The sequence below is a fragment of the Vitis riparia genome, chromosome 3 (assembly GCF_004353265.1).
Source record: "Vitis riparia cultivar Riparia Gloire de Montpellier isolate 1030 chromosome 3, EGFV_Vit.rip_1.0, whole genome shotgun sequence".
NCBI lineage: Eukaryota > Viridiplantae > Streptophyta > Magnoliopsida > Vitales > Vitaceae > Vitis > Vitis riparia.
The window spans coordinates 459,603-472,546 of record NC_048433.1 but is presented as its reverse complement, the minus strand read 5'-3'; the positions used below and the strand labels follow the sequence as shown (position 1 = coordinate 472,546).

Below are 12,944 nucleotides of genomic sequence, written 5' to 3'. Positions count from 1 at the left end.
AAGAAGAAGTTTTAATTTGAGTAGTATTTTAAATATATATTATTTATTAAAAAAATTAATATAGTAAAAAAAATGAGAATAAATATTATTTTTTATTATTATTTACATTTAAAAAGTAGTTTAATATAAATAATTACAATTATTTAAATTATTTGATTATGATAGTCAATGAATCTATATCATATGATTTTTCGTAGAAGAAAATGGGTTTTTTTTTATTATTATAGTATGTACTTTGAAATTCCATTTTATAATTAATCATGGCACCGTCGAGAGGTCACGATCAAGAACTATAGTCCAAAAAAAAAGTTGAAAAGACAAAACTAATATAAATATCATTTAGTGAAATTACATAAATGACCCTGTTGATTTCGCGGATCACGGGTCAACTCAGCGAAATGGTGAAAAGGGTGAAAGGGTCGTGATGGCTGATGAGTGCCCGTGCCGGCTTGTCGGTTGGAATAACCGCCAACGACTTATGGGCCAGGACGAGGCCCACCGGGTAATTATGTTCCTGTGCACTCGAGTACAAGAAAAAACCATGAATTGCTGCTTTCGTGTACTTTGGAATAGTAACTCCCAAAAAGTACAATATCATTATGCAGACGGTCTAATGAAATTTCTCCATGTTGGCATTGTATTATAAGGCTATAGAAGTCGTATAGAGGGAAAGTTTGCTGTTGGAATCAAAGGGACACGTTTGTGGGTTCCGTACTCGTAATTAGATGGGCCCAGCCCAGGCCCAAAGAAATTATTTTTTTAATAATAATAAATAAATAATATGAAAATTTAATTTAAATTGGAGTTAAGGTTCCTGGACCACCAAGGGTTGATGTCCACAATAGAAGGTAGCAATTAATGGAAGTATGGGGGTGTAAATTCAATAAATGATCACATTGTGTGGTTTCTGTATTTTCTTACCATACATATAATATATAAGAAAGAGAAAAAGGAGAATGGTAAACTTTTTTTTTTTTGAAAATATAAAAATATATTTATTTTTAATAAAAGTATTTTGATTTTTAACCTTTCCAATAAAATAAAAAGTAAGGCTATGCTGGGTTTTTAGGGAGTTTGTACGAGTGAATATAAAAAAGGAAATTACAAGAAAAAAAAAAAGGTCATAAAAAATTATAATTTTTTAGATGTTCTTATACAAAAAATAATAAATTATTGAAAAATATATTGCTCTTAAATTTTTCTTATTTTTAAGAGAATGTATAATTTGAAAACGAGATCCTCACAATTTTAAAACTCATTTATATAGTTAAGAGGAATCTATACATATATAGCATTATAAACTTTATTCTTCATCCAATGTGGGACATCACAAATACATTGTCCTTATTGTGTCTCGCGGGATTGTAGGGTCAAAAAGACAAACACCCCTTCTGGTGCTCAAACAAAACCTCACACCGGGGTCAGGGATCGACTTTGATACCATTTATAACAACTTATACCCAATCGTGTAGATACTATATGTTTTAGACCCAAAGAGGCTTTCACGACCATAAACACACATCTATATAGTTAAAGAGGGATTCCTGCTTATATAGTGTCAAAAAATTTCTCTCATATTCAATGTGAGATATGGAGGTTTGTTTGCTCCGTAGGAGGTGTTTGTCTATTTGACTTCATAATTTTATGAGATACAATGAAGATAGTATGTTTGTAATATCTGATATAGGACATGAGAAAAAAATTTTAAAGTTATATATGTATATGTTATAACCGAAGTAATGAATTCCACCACATTAATTATAATAAATATTAATTAAGTATTATTTATGACTTCCATTAATACTCATTAATGGAAACCATTAATATTATTTATGAGTTCCATTAATATTCATTAATGAAAATATTAATGGAAGTCATTTAGAAAGCAGGGCTTTTCATCCCTTGTAATATGTATCCCTAAGCAAGAAATAAATTTATTACTTTATCTCATTCTCTCTGATTTTCATTCTCTCAACTTTCTAAACTCTCTTATCTTATTTTTTATTCCCTACCATATATTATTATCAAAGTAAGATATATTTCATTTTTACTACTTTGATTTGCATTGTATTTGTCCTTATTTTACAATAGTAAAAACTACTTTTAACCATATAAACATGTTTTAAAGTCGTGAGAGTATTTTTGGGCTTAGAACAAACAATATTTACGCAAGTCATTATAAATGGCATTGGAATCAACCATCAACCTTGATATGGAGATTTGTTTGAATGAAGAGGTGTTTGTAATATTTCACATCAGACAGGAAAGAAAATTCATATCACTATATAAGTATGAGTCATTTTTAATCTTACAGGTAACTTTTAAAATTATGAAAGCTCATTTAAGTCAAAAATTGATAATATTTACATGGTTGAATGCAGGTCGTTATATATTCAACCCCATATACGATTTGGTTAGGTTGGTTGAATCCACTCTACGTGCAATCTTGCCTTTATCTAACAAATATAAAAAGTTTTTTTTTAATATTATATCTCATCATTTTTTATTTTTTTGTATTTTTTAATATATATATTAAATAGAAATCCAATATAATCTAAAAGATTATTTAAAAGGATAGCAAAATATTCTAAAGAAGGCACTTGCTTTTTTTAAAAAAAAGAAATAACTAATTATTCCTATCACATTTATTGCATTTTTTTTTATAGCTCTATCATAAATCACATTATTAGTATTATACAATCAAATAATAACAGCTACGCACAAGTCTAACGGGGGGAAACAAAAAATGCTTGAGGTATTGTTTGGCTAGAAAGAAAATTAAAAGAACAAAAAAACAAGGTTCCGTTTGGCTAGGCGGGGCTACCAAGGAACGAATAATGCAAAAAGTGATAAAGAAAGAAACAATCAACTGAACCAGAGATGAATAAACCAACTAGGATATGGGCAGTCTAGTGGTTGGTCTTTGATTTTGACGATGAGTGGTTATTCTCAATTATGTCTCTTATTATAAATGAATTAATATTTCATCAAAAAAGTTTTTCATTTCCAATGAAATATAAACTTGGTTTTTTTTCAATCTTCCCACAAAGAAAATGGCCTCATTTTGAATAAAATGATGAAAGTGAGGAATCAAAAAGAGACATCTCTAACATTTTAGAATATTGATTGCTTAAAGGGAACTCCATGAGAATGAGTAGCTTTGGACCAACCCATGATTCTAACAATGTTGTGGGGATCAACATATTTTCCACACACCTCCCACAAATAATAATTATCTTTCATAATGAAATATCATTCCTACACTTTAATCACTAAGTTTGATCATTAAAGCCCTAATTAAATTATTGCGATGTTGATTGAATTATCTCATCAATTCTACTAGGAATATAAAGGAAAATACTCATGAGAATAGATTATAATGTCAAATTATTTAGAATAAAATAAATAACATATAATTTTTTATTGAGTTTTAATTTATTTTTAATTTTTAATTTATTTTTATAATTTTCCTCTCTTTTTTTCTACCTCTTTTCAAAATTTTAAATTCAAATGGGTCTCAATGAAATTTTGACATTTTATTTAGTTTTGAAAAATCATAAAATTGTTTTATAACTCAAATAATGCGTCTGAGCAATAACTAAAAATATAAAAAAGTAAAAGAAAATCTTTTTCATATTTGAGTATTTACACAAAAATGTTTTTCTTAAAAAACAATCAGGAACTATTTTTAACAGGTACTTAGAGTGTATTTAAGAGTGCATTTGATAATGATTATAAAAAAAGGTTATAATATTTTTTAACACTTAAATTATAAAAATTTTTAAATATTAAAAAAAGTTAAAAACACTTTTTAAAATCATTATCAAACAATTTTCAAGAGTGTTTCTACTCAAAGTGTTTTTAGTATAAATGTTTTTTTATAAAATGTTTTTAGTACAATCATCTATGAATTGTTTATCAATAAAATACTATAAGAGTGAATTTGATAGTGATTTTTAAAAAACGTTTATAGTATTTTTAATACTTGAACAATAAGAATTTTCAAATATTAAAAATATTAAAAACGCTTCTTACCATCATTATTAAATAGGATTTAAGTGATTTTTTTGAATTTTTAAAAATATTTCCTAAATTTTATCAAACACATAATATTTTTTCAAAAATATTTTTTAAACTAAAAATATGTTTTAGAATCACTATCTACCGAACTCTTAAAAATTATTTTTTGAGAATGGTTCTCGAGATCGTCCTCAAACAAGTCTTAAGATTTTTTATAGCATATTTTGAGTGATTGTTAAGAAAAAAAGGGATCATGAATGAAGTGAGCCCAACTTGTAAGCCAATAGAAAAATTGATTAGACCTAAAAGAAATTGGGCTGCCTGCAGAGGGAGATCAGCCCATGTGTGTGGGCTGACCTAAGCCCAATCTAGTCCAACCTACGTAATTGCTTGGGCCAAATATTTGGATATGACCCAGTGGATCTTGGGTCTCTCCTCCAAAGCAGGCGCATGTGAATAGGACTCTTCATGCTTGAATAATATGCCCGAGCATTTATTATCAGTTCAAAACTTTTAGTGACACTTTCAAAATCATTGACAATGTGTCATTTTTTCATCATTGTTGTTCCACATTTGTAGTGTACCCTCAACTTTTCTCAATAGTACGGTAATTTAAAAAAATTATTCTTAAATTATTGTAGTAGAAGAAGTTATTACAAATATATGGTAGTTTTTGCCACCTAGGAAAGAGGAGAGAGGTAACTGAGTTACCATGAAAAAAAAATATATTTTTTAAATTCTAAAAAAAAAAAAAATTCCTCAAGGGAACTCGTCTCTTCAATAGACGAGTTCCCATGAAAAAAATATATATATTTTTAAAAAATTCCCAAATTAAAAAGAAAAATTTCCTCAAGGGAACTCGTCCCATGAAAAAAAAATTCCCAAATTATAAAAATAAAAAAAATATTCAAGAGACAGTTCCCATGAAAAAAAAAATATTTTTTTTAGAAATTCCCAAATTAAAAAAAAAAATATTCCTGAAGAGATGAGTTCCCATGAAAAAAAATATTTTTTTTTTAATAAAAAAATTCCCCAATTATAAAAAAATTAAAAAAAAAAAATCCTCAAGGGAACTCGTCTCTTCAAGAGACGAGTTCCCATGAAAAAAAAAATATTTCTTTTAAAAAAAAATTTCCCCAATAAAAAAAAATAATTCCTCAAGGGAACTCATTTCTTTAAGAGACGAGTTCCATGAAAAAGAAAATATTTTTTTTAAAAAAAATTCTCAATTATAAAAAAAAAAAAAAAAAAAAAAAATTCCTCAAGGGAACTCGTCTCTTCAAAAGACGAGTTCCCATGAAAATAAATAAATTTTTTTTATAAAAATTCCCAAATTATAAAAAAAAAAAAAAAAAAAAAAAAAAGACTGAGTTACCATGAAAAAAAATATTTTTTTAAAAAAAATTCCAAAAAAAAAAAAAAAAGACGAGTTACCATGAAAAAAAGAAAATTTAAAAAAATTTCAAAAAAAAAAAAAAATTCCTCAAGGGAACTCGGAAGAGACGAGTTCCCATGAAAAAATTAAAAAAAAATTCTCAAATTAAAAATTAAAAAAAAAAATTCCTCAAGACAACTCGTCTATTGAAGAAACAACTTCCCATGAAAAAAGATATATATATTTTTTTTAAATTCCCAAATTAAAAAAAAAAAAAAAAATTCCTCAAGGGAACTCGTCTCTTGAAGAGACGAGTTCCCATGAAAAAAAAAATATTTCTTTTAAAAAAAATTTTCCCCAATTAAAAAAAAAAATTTCCTCTAGGGAACTCATCTCTTCAAGAAACGAGTTCGCATGGAAAAAAAATATATATATTTTTAAAAAATTCCCAAATTAAAAAAAAAAAAAAATTCTCAAGGAAACTCGTCCCTTTAAGAGACGAGTTCCCATGAAAAAAAAATTCCTAAATTATAAATATATATATATATATATATATATAGCAAAAAATTCCCAAATTATAAAAAAAAAAAAAAAAAAAAAAAAAAATTCCTCAAGGGAACTCGTCTCTTCAAGAGATGAGTTCCCATGAAAAAAAATATATATATTTTTAAAAAAATTCCCAAATTAAAATTAAAAAAAAATCCTCAAGGGAACTCGTCTCTTCAAAAAATATTTTTTTTAAAAAAAGAATTCCCCAATTATAAAAAAAAAAAAATTAAAATTCTTTAAGGGAATTCGTCTCTTCAATAGACAAGTTCCATGAAAAAAAAAATATTTTTTTTAAAAAAAATTCTCAAATTATAAAAAATAATAATAAAAAAAAATCCTCAAGGGAACTCGTCTATTCATCTCTTGAAGAGACGAGTTCCCATGAAAAAAAAATATTTTTTTTAAAAAAAGAATTCCTCAATTATAAAAAAAAAAAAAAAAAAAATATTCCTCAAGGGAACTCGTCTCTTCAAGAAATGAGTCCCCATGAAAAAAAAATTCCCAAATTTAAAAATAAAATTCCTCAAGGGAACTCGTCTCTTCAAGAGATGAGTTCCATGAAAAAGAAAATATTTTTTTAAAGAAAAAATTCTCAAATTATAAAAAAAATTCCTCAAGGGAACTCGTCTCTTCAAGAGACAAGTTCCCCTTGAGAAATATTAAAATTTTTAATGGGAAATCGTCTTGGGGATTTTATTTTTTTTTAATTTAGGATTTTTTTTAAAAAAAAAAATTAAAATTTTTAATGGGAAATCGTCTCTTGAAGAGACGATTTCCCTTTTGAAATTTTTTTAAAATCGTCTTTTGAAAAGATTCTTTTGAAATTTGAAAAGACGATTTTGGTTTTAAAAAAAATTTATCCATTCACCCTCTCTCCTAGGTGGCAAAAACTACCATATATTTGTAATAACTTCTTCTACTATAATAATTTAAGAATAACTTTTTTAAATTACCGTACTATTGAGAAAAGTCCCTCAAGGGACCATGGTAGACAATACTGATTTTGGACATACTTTGGAAACATCCCATCGTGGGACTTTAGGGTTACTAGTTCCATCTATAAGGTACTCACTTCCAAATTTTTGTGGCCCAAACCATATAATATGGATCCAACCCCACTAATTTGTAGCCCTAGAAATTTTTTCTAAACAAGTCTTCCAACTCTTCTTCTTCCTAATCAAGAGCTTACACCTTCAATTGTTAAGATTAGAAAACACATGGAAATGCTTTGAAAATATGGCATGCTCTATTGTGACAACACAGTGGACTTCAATTGAGATGACATGTGTGGCCTCATGCTGCATAGAATCCAAAATCATAGAGCAAATTGCCATTTTTATCATTACACTCACTAACCACAATGTACAAAACAATTGATTTATATATATAAAAATAAATAATAAATAAATAAATAAATAAAAACCCAATGTAGCTAAATAATAGGGTGGGGCAAGAGAAGCTAAAGTGGTGGGTGAGAATGGCTTAGGAGGAGCTTTCATTCCACTTCATATCTGAAGCTTGTGGCTATAAATAAAGTGGTGATACCAAAATCCTTAGACTTTTTTCTTGGGGTCTTGTTTCTTTAGGGGTTGTATAGTGTGAGAATGGCATGGACCCCATCGCTTTGCTTCTATTTCATTCCCCAAAAGCTTCAAAAGTGAGAATGGTTTTCCTTTTGCACACAACCCTCCATTTTTTTTTATAGGTTTAGATACCAAATCTTATCCAAAGATATTGAGGTGGGAGTGGATGAGAAAAAGTAATGTCTATATAAACAAACTCAACCATAAATCATCTTTTTTTTCCACATCAACTAATCATTCAATCAAGTATGATTATCTTTAATTTTTTATTTTTCTTTAAAACCCCTTTTTGCTTGTCTGCATGCCTCTTTAAAAAATTAATTGTTTTTATTATACAACATATTTAAAAAAAAATATTATCGTAAATATTTTTTTAAATACCAAGTAATCTTCTTTTAAGATATTTCTAATGAAAATAGTACAAATTAAAAACGTTTTAATTAAAACCACTCTTATATCAACTCTTAGCTTATTGCTTATATTTTAAAATTTTGAATTTATTTTTTAATAAATTAAAAATAGGGATTTTTTATTTTTTAATGTTTTCAAACTTTATTATAATTTTTATTTTTGAATAAGATTATAAGAACGAAGAAAAATATAAAATATATATATACCATGTCATGGTGAATAATCTGCTTCAAGAAATCTAAATGGAACGTGGCATTATTATTATTATATATTAAAAGGCAAAAAAAAAAACATCGGTATCTTCGCCACGTTTTGCGGTATGAAGGAATCTGTGTCATGCACGCACTAGAAACGCGCGTGGATCTGTAAATTTTCACAGGAAAATTGAAGAGAATCGATGCGAAAAGCGCGGAAAAAGCGACCAACGGCAGGCAGCCACCCGCCACCAGCAGCAGCGGAAAGGGCCGAAGAAAATTTAACAGACATAACGCAATATTAATTTACCAAAAAGTCCTTCTATGGCCACGTGTCGACTATTGGAAGCGAATACACAAATCCACCCCATACCAGCGAGTGATCCTCAGCATCGAGCCCATTGGCTCCTTCGCTACTCACCTTCTCTTCCTCCATTTTAAAAAGCATTGCCCCGATCTCCACTATTTTTCTCTCTGCTGTGATCAGTCAAAGTCTGTAAATGGGACGGCGGAGATGGCCTCGAAGCGGAGGAAGCTGAGAAGCTGAGAGAAAAAGAGAGAGTGTGTGGAGAGTAGGGACTATGCGAACTCTTTGTGATGCTTGCGAGAGCGCAGCAGCTATCCTGTTCTGCGCCGCAGACGAGGCCGCCCTCTGCCGTGCCTGCGACGAAAAGGTTCTTTTCTCAATCCTAATGACTTGTGTTTGATTCTTCTTCCGTTTGACGATTTCCAGTCAGTCACTTTGATTCTTTGTTATCTGTTTTTGCTCTGAAGTTGATGAAAATCCGTGTTTTTCAAGTGATTTGTGGATTATTCACGATCGAATCATATGACATGACTTTGATTTAGTCTCGTCAATGCGTTTGTTTCTGATTTATCTGTGTTGCTGCTCAGTTGAGTCGATTTCAAGTCTGGATTTTTTAGTGTATAGTTCTTGAAGTTCAGGAAGTGAGATTCATGAATTTAATAATAAGATTGAAATTTTCGGTTTGACCTGCTTTGGTGCGGAAATTTGATGTAAGACTATGGTCAGTTGATCTTGATTTGAACTAGAAATGGAGTTGTTTGGCAATGGTTTCGAAAACAATTCTCACTTGTTTTCAGAATCAAAATTGTGCTTGGATGGTCAAATATGAAAAACAGTTTTATAATGCAAAAAATTTCAAAATATTTTCCGTCTTTTCAATTATTGCCCATAATATTTCTAAAAAAAACTTGAAATACCTCAAATTTGTTTGAAAAAAACAAACCCGTTCTCAAAACAAATTCTCTAAAAAGACATTTCTAATAAACGTTTTTCTGTTTTCAAGAATAATTCCTAAACAGACACGTTATTTTCTTGAATTAAATTCTCTCAATTAGCTTTTCAATGAGACGTAATGTACGAGTCCCTATTCGGGTGACCGGGTTTTCTCTTTTTGGTTTGGTTTGGTTTGATCCCGCCTTCCCTGTTCTGTGTTGTTTTTGTCCCTTAGCAGGTGTTTTTCTCGAGAGTTATTTTGTTTTGGTTTTCTTTTATGTGCCTTCTTTGGGACATGCCATGTATATCTCAGTGCATTTGGTTTGCTTTGTCCCGACTTTTCGCTTTTATATATCCCTCTTACCTATCAAGGAAAGAAAAAAAAATTCAATTTGTAAAAGCTCTTAAAATATTGATAAAATTAGCAAACTAGAGTGGCATGGAAGAACATCATCTTTGTGGCTTTTCCTTTATTAAATCATATGCAAAATAATTTTTTTTAAGGAATATTGGTATTTATGCTGACAAGAAGTATGTGATAATGTCTAAAAAAGGTTTGTTTCACTGTTTTTTCCTCTCAAGGTGTATGCTTCTAATTTTTCCCCTGGAATTGCTTGCCAATAGAACTTTTATGGTAGAGTTATATGGTTTTTGTGGATTGGAGTGACAGGTCCATATGTGTAACAAACTTGCTAGTCGGCATGTAAGAGTTGGGCTGGCTGACCCAAGTGATGTTCCTCGATGTGATATATGTGAAAATGCACCTGGTATGCTGTTTTTTATTTATTTTTATCGATATTTTGCTTAAATTTTTGCACTGAGATTCTTTCACATGTCTGTAGCTTTCTTTTATTGTGAAGTCGATGGAACTTCTCTTTGCCTGCAATGTGATATGATTGTACATGTTGGAGGTAAAAGAACCCATGGAAGATATCTGCTATTAAGGCAGAGAGTTGAGGTTTGTGATTCTGTTTGAGAGGGTATTGGGTCAGCTTCTTTTATATCTTATGCAGAAGGCCTACCCAAATTCACTCCCTCTCCCCTTGGTGTTCTGTAGTTTCCAGGGGATAAGCCTGGCCGTCTTGAGGAACTAAGGTTACAATCTGGTGAGCCTGGTGAAGCAAGAAGGGAGCAGAATTGGCCACCTATGATGACATTGAGAGAGACCCAGCCAAATCAGATGGCCTCTTCTGTTCCAATGTTAGAGAATAACACTCATGGTGATGGCAAGATGGACAATAAATTGATTGATCTGAATGCTCGGCCCCAAAGAGTACATGGGCAAACTTCAAATAACCAGGTATTCATTTTTCAGTGTCTAGGTTGGTCTCTAGTATTCTATTTCTTTGCATTTAAACACTGACCTGCTTTTATGCTGGTGGAACAGAGTATGGATGTACATAGTGGCACTAATCATGAATCTGAAAGTGTAGTTCCTGTTGGATCCTTCAAAAGAGAGCCTGAAAAGTAAGCAAGGTAAATAATCTCTATCAAGTTGCTGCTAGCTCACATCTCTTATTTTCTCCATCTCTTGTTTTATGAAGTTGACATTATGGTTAGTAGTTTCAGGGATATTTTTTACTAATAACGATCCATACTAATGGTTGTGAGCATCCATAAAATATGTTGCAGGTAAAATTTGTGTCACATGGCATAAATAAGTTATTTTTCATGGAAAGGAGGGATTGTTTGAAGCTAATAATGAGCTAGTTACCACTCAACTCAACAAAGCCTCAACTCCAACAACTTGGGGTTGGCTATCTGAATAATTTTTCAACATTTGTTTACATCTAGAATCGTATTCACTGTTAAATCCTCAGCAGTCTTGTCTTTTCTCATCTGTCTTTGGCCTCTTGCCCCATTCGTTTGGCCTGTCTCTGTTCTTTTTGATGCCTCCTACTAGAATCAAATCCATCTCTGTATTGGTGCCATATTTGACCATGGAAGGATTTATTAATAGCTGGTTTCCTTGTTAGAAGTTTTATGTCATGTTTGCTCTAGGCAGGATGCCCAAACCTGGGAAGGAAAATGTTTTACTTTGTTGCTCACCTGTGATGTATCCATGCCTTTAGAATCCATTGTTGGAATCTCCCATCTGTGTGAAGTTTTCCATGATCAGATGATTGGTAGCATCCACTTGACATTTTTTTTTTCTGATGATTCTCTAGATTTACCTTCCAGCAATGGAATAGATAGTTATGACTATATCATTAGGTTGTTAGCCTATGAAAACTGAATTTTTTTAATGTGTAAAAAATTAGGGACTCACAAGTTGAGTTCACAGTGGATGGAGAAAACTATGGACAAACTGTTAGGTTATACCTTCATGTTTCTGTGCATTCTATCATTCTTAAAATGCAGACCTATAGGTGCTTCTTTGAATACATGTAATTTGAAATTATATTTTGCTTTGCTGATATTGGCTTTAAAGTGCTTAAGCTAGTATATCTGCATGTGAATACTGAGGAATTGGTCCTTCTTCCTCTGATGCTATGGAAATTGAGAGTCAAAGTTTTTGAAGTTTGTAATGACACGGCACGAGATACCTAAAAGCTGAACTGCCTTTACTACAAAATAACTTGACCCATAGATTAATTTTCCTCAATTAGCTGGTTTTAAAGGCTCTAGTTGCAATCAGTCTAGAATCACAAGAGAAATGAGGAGCTAAGGTTGATTAGCTGTTTTTTTTCTGTATAAGTCAGCATGGTTTTCCTTTGCAATTTTCCAGATAACTCAATGTAAGTTGCTTTATAATGAGATTAGCATGTACTTTTCTAAGAAATTCTTGTCCATCAAAATTTTGTGGTAAGCCTACATTATCTGGGGCTGATCATTGTGCTTCGTTTTGTGGCTGCAGATGTCGGACGCGTATCTTTCACACAGCCTGTTGACTGGTTCAAGGACAAATCTCTTTAGTCATTTCTTCCATATTTATATGGGCTAGGTTTTTTCTCTTCTACTTCTTGGAGCAAAGCTGGTTAGACAAGGAGAGTTCTTACCCCTGCCAAAAGAAATATTTGCCTTAGGAAAAAACCGAATTGTTAATGGTGACGCTACTGTGGTTCTAGAACCCTCTGCAAATTCTGTTACCAATTGTTGCGCAGGTGAGGAAAATGATTGGAAAAAGGAACTTTCATGCCAAGCAAAAATGTTGCTATATATCAAGATAATCTCCCAGTCTAATGTTTGTAAGTAACTATGAATTTATAAGGGAATAAAAGAACTGTCCACAAATGCAGTTGATCCCTGTTTTGCAGCTTACTTGTCAACCACCTGTGCTTCTATAATGTTTCTTACTAAAAATATGGTTCTGAATCCGGGCTTTTCATTGTCTTTTAGCATGAGATGAGAGCCTGTGAGCTTAATCCCACTGTTTGAGCTTGGGTTTATGAATCAAAGTATGATCCCCCCGTTTTAGTTTTGCTTGATGATGTAGAAACTCCATGCCTAGGAAATGTGCTTTTAACAAACTCTGTCTCCAGTCATGTAAATATTCATTGTTCATGAGACTTCTCATGAATTGAAGTTCTAGCAAATAGATTTACGGATTGTTTGACCATTTTCTTATCTGT

The 12,944-nt window shown here is 30.9% G+C and overlaps 1 protein-coding gene across 1 annotated transcript; it reads left to right on the top strand.

Annotated features, from left to right (window-relative positions):
• Positions 1-8,566: 8,566 nt before the first annotated feature.
• LOC117911144 (B-box zinc finger protein 19-like) lies at positions 8,567-12,641 on the top strand. Its single transcript, XM_034825355.1, has 6 exons — positions 8,567-8,806; positions 10,043-10,139; positions 10,215-10,330; positions 10,430-10,672; positions 10,760-10,848; positions 12,230-12,641. The coding sequence occupies exons 1-5, from the start codon at positions 8,714-8,716 to the stop codon at positions 10,841-10,843; spliced, it is 633 nt and encodes a 210-aa protein (XP_034681246.1). The 5' UTR covers positions 8,567-8,713; the 3' UTR covers positions 10,844-10,848; positions 12,230-12,641.
• Positions 12,642-12,944: the final 303 nt, after the last annotated feature.

Bases quoted from the DNA above. Each gene is read 5' to 3' on its own strand.
- LOC117911144 (XM_034825355.1), top strand. From the start codon at position 8,714: ATGCGAACTCTTTGTGATGCTTGCGAGAGCGCAGCAGCTATCCTGTTC. The intron at 10,140-10,214 runs GTATGCTGTTTT...ACATGTCTGTAG, and splicing joins TATATGTGAAAATGCACCTG to CTTTCTTTTATTGTGAAGTC. The intron at 10,331-10,429 runs GTTTGTGATTCT...GGTGTTCTGTAG, and splicing joins TATTAAGGCAGAGAGTTGAG to TTTCCAGGGGATAAGCCTGG.